At 43.2% G+C, this 18058-nt stretch overlaps 2 protein-coding genes across 3 annotated transcripts; one reads left to right on the forward strand and one right to left on the reverse strand.

The window, feature by feature from the left end:
- Positions 1-3634: 3634 nt before the first annotated feature.
- Hspd1 (heat shock protein family D (Hsp60) member 1) lies at positions 3635-14357 on the reverse strand. Of its 2 annotated transcripts, none has more exons than XM_006244932.4 (12): positions 14217-14357; positions 13007-13182; positions 11002-11254; positions 10164-10246; positions 9272-9367; positions 8217-8310; positions 7846-8014; positions 6974-7073; positions 6162-6407; positions 5157-5331; positions 4421-4599; positions 3635-4235 (listed from the first exon to the last, which is right to left on the reverse strand). In XM_006244932.4, exons 2-12 carry the CDS (start codon positions 13178-13180, stop codon positions 4083-4085), a joined length of 1722 nt encoding a protein of 573 aa, XP_006244994.1. In that variant the 5' UTR covers positions 13181-13182; positions 14217-14357; the 3' UTR covers positions 3635-4082. The 2 variants fall into 2 exon arrangements, with proteins under 2 accessions (XP_006244994.1, NP_071565.2); NM_022229.2 differs by lacking the exon at positions 14217-14357 and adding an exon at positions 14007-14062 and having other exon boundaries at positions 3636-4235.
- Hspe1 (heat shock protein family E (Hsp10) member 1) lies at positions 14352-17440 on the forward strand. The gene is given in 4 exon segments (NM_012966.1): positions 14352-14625; positions 15260-15424; positions 17012-17101; positions 17290-17440. Coding segments are annotated over 4 exon segments (309 nt in total). The 5' UTR covers positions 14352-14622; the 3' UTR covers positions 17341-17440.
- Positions 17441-18058: the final 618 nt, after the last annotated feature.

The raw sequence follows: 18058 nt of genomic DNA on the forward strand, positions 1-18058 counted from the left end.
ATTCCATCATGGATGGGGGAGGGGCTCTAAGAGCCTACCCCTTCCTAACAGACTATTGCAATTAATGCTTGCGGAGGGAGGGAGGAGATGTCATTTTTTTTTTTCACTGTGTACTCACTGGTACATTGCTCATGATCCAATAAAAATAAGTAAAAACTCAAGCCATGCTCATGCAAGCAATCTTAATTAAACTCGGGGTCAACAAAACAACAAAAAACCCAGAACAACTTGTATAGAAGAGCTTATGGGAATGAGAGGGTAATACATATGTGAAATTGTCCCAAAAAGAAAAGTATGGGGCAGGGGTAGAGGAATCCAGGAAAGACAGGGTGTGCCATGTACACGTGTCTTGTCCCAGTCTTACTGTACTGCAAAATTCTGTTCTTACTCAGTTTCCTTTTTAGGAGTCTTTGGACAATGCCTTGGAAATGCCCTTGTTACCATGTGTGAGAGTTGCTCATGTGTGATAAGCATTCAGTAAATATAAAGTGAATCTAAAACCTGTGTGTGTGTGTGTGTGTGTGTGTGTGTGTGTGTGTGTGTGTGTGTGTGTTTAAAGGCAGTCCCGTCCACCTCCCAGGTTCTATCTACATAAAACCTGGAACTCGCTCTGTATCTCAGGATGAGCTTGAACTCCTTCCTGGTCCTCCTGCTTTTGCCTCCATGCTGGGATTATAGGCCTGAATCATACCTGGTTTATGCAGCAGAGGGGTTCAGGGCTTGCCAAGTGAGTTAAAAGAATTCTAATGAGCACTTGGGAGGAAGTTCTAGACCAATGAGGGCTACATATAAGACACTGACTCAAAAAAAAGAAAAAACTAATCATACATTAAAATTAAATTGCAAATCTAAACCAGGTGTGATAGTGCATGCCTTTAATCTAAGCAGTCAAGCAGGCAGAGCCAGGGGGATCTTAATACGTTCCAGATCAGCTAAGCTGCATAGTGAGACCAGTCTCAATAAAAATGCAAGCCTAGGGGCTGGGGATTTAGCTCAGAGGTAGAGCGCTTGCCTAGCAACCGCAAGGCCCTGGGTTCGGTCCCCAGCTCCGAAAAAAAGAACCAAAAAAAAAAAAAAATGCAAGCCTAATACATTAAATCTTCTCATATGTCTTAAATATTTTTGAGGCAGAATCCTGATTATGAAGGTAGCCAACATTTGTGTGTAGATAGGGTATGTTTCTTTTGTGATAAAACACCACAACCAAGGCAGTTTACAAATAACACATTTAATTGGACTTCAATAACAAATCTGGAAATAGAGCAGCAGAAGCAGCAGAAGCAAGCAGGAAACATCGAATACAGTGGGCACTGCATGTAGCTTTTGAAACCTCAAAGCACATCCCCAGTGGCATGCTGCTTCCAAAAAGACCATACCTAATCCTTTTTACAGTTTCACCAACTGGGGACCTTTTTTTAAAAATTTTTTTTAATTAATTTTTTTACAGTTCAGTTGTTATCTCCCTCCCAGTCAGTCTGCCCTCCCACAGTTCCTCACTTACCACGTTCCTCCTCTCCATAGGATGTCCCCACCCACACCCATATCCACCAGGCCAGACCTCTCCACTGTCTGGGGCCTCAAGTCTCTTAAAGGTTAGGCCCAGTGCTCTGCTGTGTCAGGGGCCCCAGTGTCAGATCTCAGGGGTCACGGTTAGTTGAGGCTGCTGGGGCCACTCTTATTCAAGCCACCAGTTACTAGTTTACCTGTGCTTAGTGCAAGAAAGGTTGGCTTTGTAGGGCAGTTTTTATACCTTTCTGTGCATTGCAAGTGTCTGAGTTTCCTATTGGCTTAGATAAAAGCTTTTGGCTCAGTTTGAGAGTAGTCTATGATAAAGTCATGAAGAGTTTCAGGCAGTTGGTCACATTGTATCCCATAAGGAAGTTGAGACTGATAAAGCACAAGCTCAACTAGCTTTCTCTGTTTTCTATAGCCTGGGACCCAAGCCCAGAGATGATTCTGCACTGTCAGGGTGGTTTGTCCTCTTCTTAACCTAATCAAGAAAAAAGTCCCAAGGCACGCTGAGAGGTTTGTCTCCTAGTTGGTTGTAAAGCCTAACAAGTTGTTTTTGTTTCAGTTTTTGTTTTCATTTTTCTCTCCAAGACAGGATGGCTCTGTGTAACACTGGCTGTGCTAGAACTCAATTTGTAGACCAAGCTGGCCTCAAACTCGGAGGCCTGTGCCACCACTGACTTTTTCTTTTTGTTGTTTTGTTTTTTCATGTTAATATTAATCATCTCAGTGGGAGGGATTGGACTCAGTACCTTCAACCTTAGTTCACTGCAAGATTTCAAGATGATTTCTGTGTAGCCCTGACGGTCCTGTGATTAACTCTACAGACCATGTTGGCTTTCCATTCAGTGATGTCTCCTCACTGCTGGGATGAAAGGCATATGCCACACTGAGCTAAAAATAAACTTAAGTTTGATAATAAAAACTAAAGCTAGGCAATAGTGGCACATGTCTTCAATCCCAGTAATTGGGAAACAAAGATTTCTGTAAGTTTGAGGGAAGCATGGTCTACAGTCACTGGGACAGCAAGGGATACAAAGGGGTGAAAACCACCCAAACCAAAACCAACACAACCAAAAATCCCTTGCGCATTTCCTGTTACTTAATGGCTGACTTTGACCAGACTGTACATGCAGCTGAGATCGGGCCAGTCATTTACTTTGGAGGGATCTTGGTCCCACCCACATCTTATCTACCTGGGCTCTGCTAGTGGAAACACTCCCATTTTTTTCTGGACTCTGCAAGAGTGTGTTATCAAGATTCCTTTCCTCTTGGTTACTCACTTTTTAAGTAGATGCAAGTATATTTCCACAGCTAGAAACTAACTACAGAACTAGTGTTTGCTCCCTTTTCACTTCTGGCTATTTGTTCCATTTTGGAAATTTCCATCCTTTATTCAAATAAACACTTTGTGGAAATACAACCAGCTCTTACTTTCACAGAATGGCCAACAGATTGCAGACTGATACACTATTCCTGGTTCTCTGCATTCTGTTATCTTTAACAGGCCAACTTGGTTCTTTCACACCAAGGAATAAACAATCTTCACTGGGGTATTTGTAAAGTGAGATTTGGCAATTAAACCTCATACTGCATATTCATTTGATCTCTGGTAATTCTAGACTCACTTAAACTTCAAGTACTGAAGGCTGGCTACAATGCTATGTTGCCCATGAAGACTTTTTGCATTTTTACTATGGCGTAAACTTCAAAATAGTTTTGAATGTATATACTTGGGCATGTACACACCAAAGCCAGAGGACAATTTTGGGGAGTCTGGGTCTTTCATCAATTTACTAAATTGGCTAGCTCTCAGCCCCAGGGATCTTCTATCTTCAGCACTGGGAATCAAATTAAGATACTCTTGCTAACACAGCAAGAGGCCATCTCCCAGATTCTACAGAGGAAAGATTACATTCCCCTTTATGATCAGTTCTCAGTACTCAACAAACTAGTCAAGCTAAACCAGTGTTTTGCCTTCTGTAAAAACTCACAAAGCAATAATCCCATCTCCAAGTTAAAGTGACTATAGAATATAGGTGGACTGTTTCTATACACCCAACTGTGCTCCTCTGATTGACTTTCATTTCTCCCATCAAGACAACAGAAAGGCTAACACAACCAGGAACTTTAAACAAAATTTTATTACACAAAGGTTGTCACATAATTGGATACTTCTCTACTCTGTACACAATCATTCTCACCCTCCACAGAAAGGCTGCTTCTGAACTTCTCATGTGGTGACACAGCGCTACAGTCCTGATGCTAACAGAACAGTAGAGATGCCTCAGTGATTTAAGTTGAAAGCAGGACACTGGCTCTTGCACCCAGCATCAGGAATGTACAAATGTCTTTATTCAAAAATACAAAATAAATTATCTGTAGGCATGGACAATGACAGCAGTAAACCATTATGTATTGTCAAAGGAAACCAGTAACTGATGGTTACAGTGATCAGCCAGCCTTCTCTTCAGTCATTTTCTTCAGGTGACTTCTCTGAAGTTATTGGTGAGGAACCTGCCTTGAGCTTCCTGCCACAGTTCATTGATAAGGGCAAAGCACTATTCTAGGAGTTAGAACATGCCACCTCCCATACCCCCTCCCATTCCACCCATTGCACCCATTCCAGGGTCCTTCTCTTCTTTAGGAATTTCTGTCACTACAGCTTCGGCTGTAGTTAGCAGGGAGGCCACCCCAGCAGCATCCAGTAAAGCAGTTCTTACAACCTAGAAAAAAATTTAGTAAAACAATTAAAAATTAAAGAAAGGGGTTGGGGATTTAGCTCAGTGGTAGAGCGCTTGCTAGGCAAGGCCCTGGGTTCGGTCCCCAGCTCCGAAAAAAAGAAAAAATTAAAGAAAACCATACACCAGAGAGCAAGTCATTCATTGTTTAGAAATGCTGATTTATTTACCTTTGTTGGATCAATGATTCCCTTTTCCACCATGTTCACAAAATCTCCAAGCATGGCATCATAGCCAACCTCTGAGGAACTCTGCAGAATTTTTTCAACTATCAAAGATCCTTCAACACCTGCATTCTTAGCAATTGTCATTGCAGGAATTTTAAGTGCTCTTTTAATAATTTCTATACCTACAAAGCAAACACATTTTCATGAACTTACTTTTGTTTTCCCTTTTTGGGGAACCAAAGATGGCTCAATGGTTAATGGTTTCTTTTTCAGAGGACCTGGTTTAATCCTTAGCACCAATGTAACTCCAGTTCCAAGCTATCTGATGACCCCATCTGGCCCTCAGAATACTGCATTTCTTTTTTTTTCAAATTTACTTATTATATATAACAACACTACAGCTGTCTTCAGACACACACAAGAGGGCATCAGATCTCATCACAGATGGCTGTGAACCACCATGTGGTTGCTGGGAATTGAACTCAGGACCTCTGGAAGAGCAGTCAGTGCGCTCTTAACCACTGAGCCATCTTTCCAGCCCCTCAGAATACTGCAAACACACAGCACACGAGACATGAGAGCAAAATGCACTCCCACACACACATAAAATAATTATAAAAATAAAAGTTTAGTAAGCGATCAGACATCCAATCCTACCATAGGTGAAACAATCCCCTGTAAAATGTGGTGCATTGCTAATTACCTCTCTGGCCACAAACTCATTTGAAAGAATCTTTACCTATCTTCTGATCTTCATTAGCAGGCTTTAATGAATCCAAGGCTGGGATGCACCGAAGTAGAGCACAGCCCCCTCCTAGAACAATGCCTTCTTCAACAGCTGCTCTTGTAGCATTGAGAGCATCTGTAACTCTGTCTTTCTTCTCATTCACTTCAACATCACTTGTCCCTCCAACCTAAAGATTAAATAAAAAATTCCAGTTAGTATGACCCTTCCCAGTCAATGATTACTTGAAGCCACCTGGATGGCAGACCTGAGCTGGGTACAGTGTCATAGTCACGACCCCAGCACTTGAGAGGGTAAGGCAGGTGGGTTATACCAACGGAGGCCTGCCTGGGTGACAGCAGAGTTCAAAACAAAAACAAAGAAGGAAGCAATTCTAGAGTAATAGGTTATAATGTATCCCCCTATCAAAACTTCCTACAACACAAGCTGTACTGCCCTGTGAGAATAGGATGCTAGCCAAGCAGAAGTGCACACCCCTTTAATCCCAGCACTTGGGAGGCAAAGGCAGCGATTTTCAGTTCAAAGCTAGCTTGGTCTACTAAGTGAGTTCTAGGACTGAAAATCCTGTCTACAGAGTTAACAGAGTGAGTTCCGAGACAGTCAGGGCTACACAGAGAAAAAGAGAAAAGGAAGCTGGGAAACTGGGCAGTGATAGACTGTTTGCATGACACAGCACAAGAATGGTTTCGGTCTCATGCATAATACCAGTAGGGGATAGATGCCTATTGATGACTCAGAAGGCCTAAGGATATGACCCAAGTGGGTCAAAGGGCTTGCTTGCTTCCTAAAAATCACTGCAAAGGTAGATGACCAACTGCTGAAAGTTGTCCCTTTACATGTGCCCCATGGAAAGTTGGTTATAGCACATGCAAAAACCAAAACAAACGAGCAACAAAAACTAAAGATTTGGGGAAAGGTCACTTAGTTACTATTGGTAAATACTAAAGAACCACTATCACCAGACTCAGCCTAAAATGTTTACCTGCAAGTCAGTCTTACCTTCAACACAGCTACTCCATCTGAGAGTTTAGCAAGTCGCTCGTTCAGCTTTTCCTTCTCATATTCACTAGTTGTGATGTCTAGCTGCTCAGTGATTTCTTGAATACGTTTTTCAATGTGAGCTTTGTCACCTTTTCCTTTCAAAAGCATGGCATCATCTTTGGTGACGATGACCTCTCCAACTTTCCCTAAATCATGAGCTTGAACATCTTCAAGATTTAGATTCAAACCCTCTTCTCCAAACACCTATAAAAACAATGTGCTGTTAGTGGCTTCCATTATACTAGGTTTATTACTATATGTCACAAATATTTTGTGTGGAAAAACAGCTTTTCAGGGCTAGTGAGATGTCTCAGCAGTCACAAGCACTGGAGAGCTATTCTACTCTTTCAGGTGTCCTGAGTTCAAATCCCAGCATCCATATGGCAGCTTACAACTGTCTATAACTGTAGTGCTATGGAACTGGATAAATGCCTTCTGGTATGTATACATCATACAAAACATGCAGACAAACACCCATATACATAAAGCTTAAAAATCCAGAGAAAGAAATGCTATTTTTCCACTGGTATATCAGAACAAAGTCTAAATAAAATCACTTACACAAATTAGTTTTAAATTTTGAGAAGAACTTTTAATCATGTCCGTTCTCAGGCCAGGCTCAGCAAGTTAGAAGTGAGACCTTAATCCAACCCGTGTTCCAAATATCCAATAGAAAGAAACAGCCCCATCTATTTGTGAAGTATACATTGTATTTACGATCTGGAAGCATAAACAACACTGAGCAAAGCAGTATGACAAGGTTTACTTACCGCACCACCAGTAGCGATAGCCATATCTTTAAGCTGGTTCTTCCTGTTGTCCCCAAACCCTGGAGCTTTGACTGCTACAACCTGAAGACCAACTTTTAGCCTGTAAAGAACATTTAACTGCATAAGATGTAAACCAAAGGGGGAATTGGGAAAAAGCATCTAGTTTAGTCCCTGGTAAGTTCTAGGTCTACATGACTGTACAGACCCTACTCTTTTCCTTCAACTTCTGGTCTTAAAAAAGATGAGATGGGGACCTCTACTCATCTAAATTTGTTTCAACCTGATTCCCTTCTTAAAGAAATGCTGCTCTTACATTGCAGACACAGTTGGGCATTAGTGCTAAGCACACCAGTGTTAAAAAGACATGTAGGAGGGGTTGGGGATTTAGCTCAGTGGTAGAGCACTTGCCTAGCAAGTGCAAGGCCCTGGGTTCAATCCCCAGCTCCGAAAAAAAGGAAAGAAAAAAAGAGAAAGAAAAAAAAAGAAAAAAAGACATATGTAGAGCTGGAGAGATGGCTCAGTGGTTGAGAAAACTGACTGCTCTTCCAGAGGTCCTGAGTTCAAATCCCAGCAACCACATGGTGGCTCACAACCATCTGTAATAAGATCTGATGCTCCCTTGTGTAATTATATATAATAAATCTTAAAAAAAAAAAAAGACATATGTATAGTTTTCTCTGGGAAGCTGTGGGAGGCACAGGCTCAAGAATTATGTGCATTTGAGACCAGCTAGAGATAGACTCATAATGCATAGAGCACTACATCATATATACTACAGCTCTAAGACACACAAGCAAAATGTGGAATTTCAAAAAGCAAAAGAAATTACCTTCTATCTAAAAATATATAAACCCAATCCATTTATCTATTACCTGTTCAAAACCAGTGTGCTAAGAGCTTCTCCATCAACATCTTCAGCAATTATGACCAAGGGCTTCCGGTGAGCATTGGCAATTTCAAGAGCAGGTACAATGGACTGAACACTAGAAATTTTCTTTTCACTCAACAAAACATAGGCATCTTGGAATTCACATTTTTGACCTATATAAATACAATGAGCAGTAAAACAATTTACTTCCACAATGAGACCAGTAACTCATGTTCTTCTTCATTTACCAAACCATTAATGTTTAAACATCACAGTTTTTACTTATTGCATCAGCCATACCCACTACCCACAGCTGACAGTAAGTTAGCAGCTTAGAGCATATTGTGACGACTTCACTTGTGGATGGGCTCTTACCTTTTGATGTGTTAATAAAATATGGGGAAATATATCCTCTATCAAACTTCATGCCTTCAATAATTTCTAGCTCATCATTCAGGGTTTTTCCATCCTATAAAATTAAAGAAACAAAACTTGGTCAGCTAAACCTAAAGATGGCTCAAGGGTTAAGAACATTTGCTATTCTCTTTTTTTTCTAAAGATATACTTATTTTATATATTTTACATACTCTTATCAGCATATACACCTGTGTGCCAGACCAGGGCACTATATCCCGTTTTAGATTGCTGTGAGCCACCATGTGGTTGCTAGAGATTGAACTCATGATCTCTGGAAGAGCAACCAGTGTTCTTAATCACTGAGCCATCCAGCTTTCCAGCCCCATTTGCTTTTCTTGAATAGAATTGGGTTTTGTGCACCTACATGATGGTTCTCAACTCAGTTCCTAGGATTCTGCTGTTTCTTCTGGACTCCAAGGTGCACATACATGTGCAAACAAACACTCATAGATAGAAAAAATCTCTTAAAAGAAACACAAGCCTAATTTGGACTATCTATACAGTGAGACCCTGTCTCAAAAACATGACTACACAATGAGACCCTGTCTCAAAAACATAAGCCAACATTTGAAATTACATACCAAATTAGCAAGAGATGACACAGGCATAAGGGACTCAACATGGAAATGCTGCAGTGTACCTCTAACTGCACTCCCACAAAAATTCAAGCCACTAACTAAAGTTGAGCTCAGGAACCCATGCCTTTAATCCTCAGAAAGAAGAGATGACAGAGGGATGCCATCTCTCTAAGGTTGAAGCCTAGAGTTCCCAGACAGCCAGGATTAGAGGCTCCATTCTATTTACAGCTAGCAGAGAGCTAATTATTTAAGTTAGATGAACTCATTGTAGGGGGCAAATATTCAGACTAATAGTGAGCATATACTCAATACAGATGTTAAGACAAAGGAATGAATTGTACTGACACAAACAAGAGATTCAAGTTTTTATTTGGAAAATAGGTTACAGACACCCCATTGAAGATATTATCAAAACATATCAAATCCCATACTTGCCTTCACTGTGATGACACCCTTTCTTCCAACCTTCTTCATTGCATCAGAAATGATGTTCCCAATGTCTTTGTCTCCGTTTGCAGAAATTGTAGCAACCTGAAATAACCAAGTTACTTCAAAATCAAATGGTAAGATTAATATTTTCAACTTTCTTCCCCTTTGACACTCTAAACTGATTATTTTACAGTTAATAGTTTTTTTTTAAAATAGAATTGATTATTTAGGGCATGAGGATGGGTAGTAAAGACAGAGAAAGGCAGAAGAAAGGTAGAGCCCGACCATGAGCACGTGGGGAGTGGGGAGGGGACTGGAGAGAAGGGGAAAGGAGCAAGGGGACAGAGCAAGGAAGAGAGCAAGAGGGCCAGTTGTTAGTTTTAAATGGAGCTACACCCTCATTCCTCCATTATCTGACACATTAAGAATAAACTAAAACTAAAGAGGTGGAGAGATGCCTCAGTGGTTAAGATGACTTACTGTTCGGGCCAGCACCTACACCAGAGTGGCTGGCAACTGTCTCTTAACTTCCTCTTATGGGTTCATGCATGCATATGGTGCACCCACACACACCCAGGCACATACATATAAAAAACACTTGTCTACTATGCTTCAAGGACTAGGTTTGAACCCATATAGTACAGGGTACATTGATATCACCTAAGAATATCTTCACAAATAACACAAATCTTATTTACAGCACCGTAAAACTAAAAAAGAGTAAGATCTAACAGTGATGGGGCAAGCACTCTGGAAGCAGAGGAATTTGAGTTCAAGGTCAGCCTGATCTATACGTTTAATTCCAGGATAGTCATGGCTACAAAGACAAACCCAAATCCTGTCTTGGAAAACCAAAAGATCAAAATTAATTCTTTTCAACACGAAATAAAATCCTTACCTGAGCAATTTCTTCAGGGGTTGTCACAGGTTTAGATTGTTTCTTAAGTTCAGCAATTACAGCATCAACAGCCAACATCACACCTAGTTCAAGAATGTATGTTACTACAATGCTTATCATGGTCCCCAAGCTAAGAATTACAGATTCCTTCTAACGATCACATGCAACCTCTCATGTCAGCACTCTCCCAACTGCACCAAACAACACAGTATGCATTCAATCAATCATTTAGACTGAAAACCAACATTTTGAAAAGCTTGACCTAGATGTTGCATGGTGGCTCACACATGTAATCCCAGGACCCAAGAGACTGAGACAGAATGGCTAAAAATTTGAGACCTGCATGGATTATATAGGGAACCATGTCAGGGAAGGCTAAAAAGGAGACCTAATCAAAACAAGAAAAGATAGTTTCAGAATTCTCACTACTTAGGGCTGCAGGGATGGATCAAAGGTTAAGTAATACTACAGGGCCTTGGGCCACGGGTGGTAGTGCCCACATTTAACCCCAGCACTCAGAAAGGAGAAGCAGTCAGATCTATTTGAAGCTAACTAGCCAGGTCTACAAAGTTACCAAGCATGTCCAGGACAGCCAGGGATATACCGAAAGCCCTGTATTTTCACTTCCATTAAATAAGTTAAAAAACAAGGTGTGGAAGATGGTCTAGGGAGTAAAAGTACTGGACCCACAAGCCTGAAGGCCTCAGTTCAATCTTGGAAATCCACATAAGTAAGGAAAGGGCAACTCTACCAAGAACATACACAAACTCTACAACAAAAAGGACAAAGATGAAGATGTAGAATTCTTTACAGCATAGGATCAAGGACAAACTCTTACCTCTCCGGATTTCCACTGGATTAGCCCCTTTGCTGATCTTCTCAAAGCCCTCCTTGGCAATAGACCGTGCCAGAACAGTGGCAGTGGTGGTGCCATCCCCAGCCTCTTCATTTGTGTTATTGGCAACATCCTGAACAAGCTTAGCTCCGATATTTTTGTATTTATCCTTTAAATCAATTGACTTTGCAACAGTGACCCCATCTTTTGTTACTTTGGGACTTCCCCAACTCTGTTCAATAATCACTGTTCTTCCCTATAGTGACAAAAAAAAAAATATCAACCCTTAAAGATAATCCTTGAAGTTGTCATTGTTAACAATCCTGCAACACGAACCTCAAAGCCAAGTTAATCAACCATCTTAGGTGTATAGACAAAATGAACACTACTCATGTGCCCTGGAGTCTAACTTTGACTGAGGCACAACAGGAATTCCCTGGAACTAACAGATGCTACCTATAAAACAAGAAAACACAGATCCCAGGACATTCTTCACATCGTTTGTACTTGAGTTTGGCTATGAACTGGGTTTGTTTTCTGAGACAGGGTTCTTCTGTGCAGCCATGGCTGTCCTCAAACTCACAAAGCACAAAGATCTACTTGCCTCTGCCTCCTGAAGGCTGGGACCAGAGGCAAGAACCACTCACTAATGCCCTGCTTATCAAAAACATGTTTTGCTTTAAAATTCATTCACTAAATATCAGCCAGTAAGATAATAATGGGCTCTTCTGGTTCACTCAATAAAAACTTCAAATATGGCAACGACGGTATTGGCAACTTTTGGATTTGAACCAAGCTTCTATTCTGTCTTGAGCTATGTAAACAGTACTTAAAGATGCAGGGCTTTTTGTTGTTTTGTTTTTCAAGACAGGATTTCTCTTATAGCCATGGCTTTCAGATCCACCTGCCTGAGCCTCCTGAATGCTGGGATTATGCAGTTCTTTAGATCAGTCTAGTATCAATTTAAAATGACCTCACTGTATCCAATGATGTCCTCAAAGTACTATAGCTCCCTATTCAGCCACTTAAATGTGTGATCCCAGCCTCTGATCTTAGCAGTGCTCAAGTTCAAGGCTGACTTGGCCAGCTATGGTTAGAGACCTTGTCATAATAAAAACACACTGGGTGAGTAGAATACTGAATTCCTACGCTGGAGATGTGAGGATAGCCTTGCCACAAGGGCGTTAGAAGCCAGACTAAACTAGTGAGACTCAAAAACCCAAAACTAGACAAATCTTTGCAATGTGATAATTGCAGAAACCATGAGGTATGTACAATGTAGAGATGAATGGGAGACCACAAAGTTTTTCCCAAAGGGCAAGTAAAAAGAGTCTGACAATGTGTTGCAGAAGCAGGTAGATGATCTCTTTGAGTTCCAGGACAGCCTAGGCTACCAGAGAAATGCTATCTTGAATAAAACAAACAAAAGACCCAAACAACAAAGCTCATAAAGTTAAGTAAAGACAGCTTGGTGGTAATAGTACAGGCTCCTCTTCCAAAGGGCCAAGTCAGTTCCCAGAACCTTGGCACCCTGGCAGACATAAATGCAGGCAGAATAAAATGCATATAAAAATACGGACACCTTTAAAGTAATGATTCTACACTAGTGCATTTGCCTTTTATGTTGGAAATTTCAGCGTTCAGTGAACGCTCACATTACAGCTATGCACTTGAGTTATTAGAGTGGAGTTGTACTTTCCCCTCTATACCCTCTAACTACTGGGATGGGATCCAAAATTTAATGCAAGCATGCACACAGTCATGACTCTGGTTTGAAAATCTTCCTTGAGCTGTTACTATTACATCACAACGCACAGAAGTCTCCCAAATCGACTGAAGCAGCAGTAAGGACACCGTCGTAGAATGACCAACTAACAAACCTAAATAACACCCCCCAAACCACTAAGTTGTACCACATGCAAATCAGATACTCACAAAACTCGATTACAAAATGCTGTCTTGCAGCTACAGAACACTATTCTTTAACACGACATAAGTATACTGGTACCTTTGGCCCCATTGTAACAGCTACAGCATCGGCTAAAAGGTCTACACCTTGAAGCATTAAGGCTCGAGCATCCGCACCAAATTTTACATCTTTGGCATAGGCCCGAGTGAGATGAGGAGCCAGTGCCCGAGACACTGGTCTCATCTGGCGAAGGACTGTGGGTAGTCGAAGCATTTCTGGGGAAAGAAAAAAAGTATCACTACAAACTTGTCCAACGGTGCTTCAAAATATGGTGGCTAGATTGGAGTTCTGCTGTTCTCTGCTAACGGCGCTGCAGATTCAGGACATAATCTGTTAACCAACTGATCATGGAGGCTGCCCCCATGCCTGACCTACAGCACTAGCACAAAGCACACGAAACCACCTCCCCATGGCCACCCCCTCCTGCCCTCTCGAGTTAATCTTTCACTGCCAAAACGGCCTTGGAAGCAGATCCACTCCGAAAAGTGTCTGAAAAAAAAAGTTGGTGTAAGCAGGCAGGTTCTAAATGCAAGTGCCTAGAGAATCACAGAAGTACTAATGACGGTGCAAAACCCTCTAAGGAGAGTGTCGCCCGCCAGGCATCCACCCGGAGCTACAGTAGCACAGCAGCAAGCAAGGCCGGAGGAAAAGGGCCCTAGCTCAGCGCAGCCGCGCAGCCCCACGTGTCTTCTCGACCAGGAGCCCCGAGCAAGGTCAAAGTGAAGGCGCCGGATCACCGCGGCCACAGCGGACTAGAGGACCGCGACCACCCTCCGATAGAGCCCTACAGTGCGCCAGGCGCAGATGGAACCACAGGGCCCAAGTTGCTCCCACCCTAGCCCGCCCTTGCTCCCGCGCTTAGCCTAGGTCGCGTGGTGCCCGCCGCACGTGATGAAAGCAGTATGGCCCTACTGGGCCTGAACAAGTGAACCGAGCCTGCGGCGTCGCTGACAGACTTATCCCCCAGCCCTCCGTGCTCGGTCCGCGCTGCAAGCAGGCCCACGAGCACCGGGCCGCCGTGCACGCCGAGGCCGCGTACCTGCGGGGCGGCGGCGGAAGAGCACGAGGCGAGGCAGGCCGTCTGCGGCGAGTGAGGGACCCAGCACTGGGCGCGCACCGCAATGAGCCCGAGTCCCCTCCCTCCCCGGCCCCGCCCCGCGGCCCCGCGTGCGCGCGCGCGCGCGCCCCACTTCTCCCACGCCCCGGCCCTGCAATCTGCATGCGACGCGCGCGGCCCCGCCCTCCTTACCTGAGCGGCCTCAGCCCCGTGGCCTCAGCACTCTCCCGCCGCCGTACACTGGTTCCTGGGCCGCGCTCGGTTCTAGAACCTTCCGGAAGGCCCCGCGCTTTTCGTGGGTGAAAGGTCAAGTGGCGTCATTTCCGGGAGGGGCTTGTTCTTTCACCTCAGCGGCCGACCTGGAAAAGCCTAGAAAGTGCTCCCCTTTTCTTCCGCCTCCGGCTACCCGCATCGGCCGCCTGCGCGGAGTCCTGGCCACCAATCGGCGCGCGCGCTGGAGTGGCCGCCTTCTCTCACGCTAAGGGGCTGAGTGCGCCTGCGCGCTGCGCTGTCTTTTCACGTGTCCTGAGCCGGCCCACGGGAGTCTCCTTGCAGCAGGAGTCCGAGTGCAGAGTCCGGAGCTGCGGCGGCGTAAGTCATGGTGAGTGTCTCGTGGCTGGCAGGCCGACGGATCCAGTTCGGCCTGCGGCCCACGGCGAGCCCATGTGCGCTTTGGGACTAGCAGGACAGGACAGGGGTCCACTCAGTGTCCAGCGACCTCCCGTTGCTCTACAGAAGCGAGGCCTATCCGACCCTTTCTCCACCACGGCTTTTCTGCACGCACGTGTGCGGCAGGCGTCTGGAGCAGGGGGCGGGCGCCCGGGTACATACTCAGAAGCCCACCTGCCCTGGCACGGCCTAGGTGAATGAGTCCTATGTTGGAGAAAGAGTAAGATCGGGGCTTAAAAATTGACACCACTCCCCTGTTACTCGAGTTTGAAAAAAAAATCTAAAGGAAAAATATTTGACCTTGGAAAAGACCAAGGTTGCGATTGCTGATGAGCAATGAAGACCCCCGCCCCCCACACACTCACAACAGACAAGGAAATGAAAATCAACTTGGCTTATATGGAGTGAACATTGAAGGGTATATTCTAAAGATACACTTGAGTTTTCTTGTCATTTTGGAAGGCTTTGACCTATTGGGAGTTAAGGTTTGCAGTGGTATTTATTAACTTCGTCTCCTGACACTTCGAACTTAATTACTGTCTGTTTGAACACATTTCTCTCCACAGGCTGGACAAGCTTTTAGGAAGTTTCTTCCGCTATTTGACAGAGTATTGGTTGAAAGGAGTGCCGCTGAAACTGTGACCAAAGGTGGCATTATGCTTCCAGAAAAGTCTCAAGGAAAAGTATTGCAAGCAACGGTCGTGGCTGTGGGATCAGGCGGGAAAGGAAAGGTAACCCGGAGCTCCTAGAGTGGTACAGAATTTTATGTGTGATGTGGAAGGAGAGGAATTGGTTTGTTAATTAAAAAGTTAATTAAAATGGCAAGGTTTTTTTGGAAGTAATTTCAAGTTAGATTTCAATTCACGAAGAACCTCGCATTCAGGAAAACAATTTTAGAATTGTTTTATATTTCTAAGGAATGACAGGGACTGTAAAAAGGCAGAGGGTATTTGAGTGTATGACTGTATGTGCACATGTCTGTATGATGTGTTGCAGGGCCATCTCCACCTTACTCTTTTGGGGTAAAGTCGTGTTGAACTAGTCTGGTTTCTGGCCTGAGCATGTTGGGGGTTACATCCTTTTTACTATAGTGTTGGGATCCCAACTTGGGTTCCCATACTTTGATAGCAAGTCTCTTTACCCACTGAGCTAATTCAGCAGTGCCCCACACTACAGATTAAAAAGTGCCTGCCTTGATAGTGCCTCATGCCTCTGGCCCAGGTTCTTTGGAGGCCAAGGCAAGTGGATTATAGAGCCTTGTAGGCCAACAGGAGGTACAGGACGAGACCATATCTCAAAGTAAAACAAAACCTCACAAAATGAAATACCTCTGTAGTGGGTTGGGGATTTAGCTCAGTGGTAGAGCGCTTGCCTAGCAAGCGCAAGGCCCTGGGTTCGGTCCCCAGCTCTGAAAAAAAAAAAGAAATACCTCTGTAGTTATTTTGTAGCCTACTCTTCAAATTTTAAATAGACAGAAGATCATACAAGTAGATAAACCCAGGGGTCTTTTCAGAATTGAAGGAGGTATTTAATAAGGCACAAAACTAATTCTAGCACAGGTACAGTGCTGAGTGAGGGGGATCCAGAATTAATGGCCAGTCAGTTTTTACATAGACCCCATCACCCCACTCCCGTTCCCCAAAAGCAAGGGTGCGGTGATGGGTGGAGGAGCCTGACTGTTGGCTTAGCCCAGACACTGAAATCATCCTACACCATTTCGAGTTTTAGTTGGCCTACTTGAGAAAGGAGGTGAACTACTCTGGGTGTTCTTCACTTAACTAAACCGCTAGAGTATGGGGGAGTGGACATTCTCCTTCAGTCTCTGACCAAGTCTGTGTCTTGACAACAAGGACATTAAGTCAATAAATGTATATTAAATGGAGAAAAGTAATGCCAAATTTTTGTTTGTTGAAGTCATACATGACCATTTGCTGTCTAGTGTAACAAGCTGCTTTACTTCCCTTGGTCTTCAGGGTGTGTTAATATTTAACAGTAAAAAGTTAGCCAACCTTAGCTGCCCACTGAAAGGCATCTCTGTCATATAGTAACTACAGTGATGCTTATATTATGAAGGTCTACATTTAATGTAGGTAAGGTCTATATTGCTTAACCACTAATTAGGTACCTGCCAGCATACTGGTTTGAGCACATTTTACAAATTTAGTGACTTAAAAGTTACAGTTTTAATGTGATTAATGCCTATAATTAACACAAACCTGAGGCAGGAGGCTCCTGGTGTACATACTGAAACAAAAACTTTAATGTGTATCTAGTGAACAAGACAGACATCTTTGCTAACAAGTGTCTGTTTTCATCAGGGTGGAGAGATTCAGCCTGTCAGTGTGAAAGTTGGAGATAAAGTTCTTCTCCCAGAATATGGAGGCACCAAAGTAGTACTAGACGACAAGGTAAGTAAAGCTAATGATTTAAAATCAGTTTAGGGGCTGGGGATTTAGCTCAGTGGTAGAGGGCTTGCCTAGGAAGTGCAAGGCCCTGGGTTCGGTCCCCAGCTCCGAAAAAAAAAAAAAGAACCAAAAAAAAAAAATCAGTTTATATTTGTTATTACTATCTTAATCAGTGGTCTCTTTATTCACAGGATTACTTCTTATTTAGAGATGGCGACATTCTTGGAAAGTATGTCGACTGAAATCACTGTTGAAATGGTGTCACATGAAGCTGCCCATTCCACTGATATTCTGAACTATTTCATCATGTAAATAATTTCCATGCCTCCCTTTTATAATAAACGGATGATGCCTAAACTGACAGCCATTGTCTCTGAAATTTAGTTTCACTGTACTGTTACAAACATTTCCAAATAAATAATATAAATGAGTGGACAGTCTGGTAATTTAAGGTGCTTTGCTTCAAGTAAGCTACAGAGTTAAAGAGTTATGAGAAATAATGGATTTTCTAGGTAAATGATCTTTCAGGATGAATTTGGCATTATTACATAGATGAATGGGGACTTACACTTAGGTACTGTCTTAGTTTATATTCTATTCCTGTGATAACTGCTGACGAAGAGCTACTCTGAGAAGAAAGTTTATCTCAACTTCAAGGAAACTTACAGGAAACCATGGGCAGGGGCTAAAGCAAAGAGCATGGACCTAGGCTGTTACAGCTTGCACCCTTCTCAGCCTGCTTTCTTACACAGCCCACTGCCACCTACCCAGGGGTGGCATGACCCAGAGATGCTTCCTACATCCATCATTCAGATTCTGTACCATCAGCTCTCCTGTGGGCCAATCTAATAAAGGCATTTTCTCAATTGCAACTTCATACAGTTCCTGGGTGACCCAAGCTTGTGTAAAATTGGCAAAATGGAACCTGAACAGAAAGTAAAGTTAGCAGCATTGTAAACA

This window comes from Rattus norvegicus, chromosome 9 (genome assembly GCF_036323735.1).
Source record: "Rattus norvegicus strain BN/NHsdMcwi chromosome 9, GRCr8, whole genome shotgun sequence".
Taxonomy (NCBI): Eukaryota; Metazoa; Chordata; class Mammalia; order Rodentia; family Muridae; genus Rattus; species Rattus norvegicus.

What these genes read in the sequence shown, in the direction of transcription:
- Hspd1 (XM_006244932.4), bottom strand. Translation starts at nt 13,180, where the DNA reads ATGCTTCGACTACCCACAGTCCTTCGCCAGATGAGACCAGTGTCTCGG. An exon ending in AGGGTGTCATCACAGTGAAG is followed by an intron (nt 8,311 to 9,271) that starts GCAAGTATGGGA and finishes TTAATTTTATAG; the next exon opens with GATGGAAAAACCCTGAATGA. An exon ending in GAATCATTGATCCAACAAAG is followed by an intron (nt 4,236 to 4,420) that starts GTAAATAAATCA and finishes ATTTTTTTCTAG; the next exon opens with GTTGTAAGAACTGCTTTACT.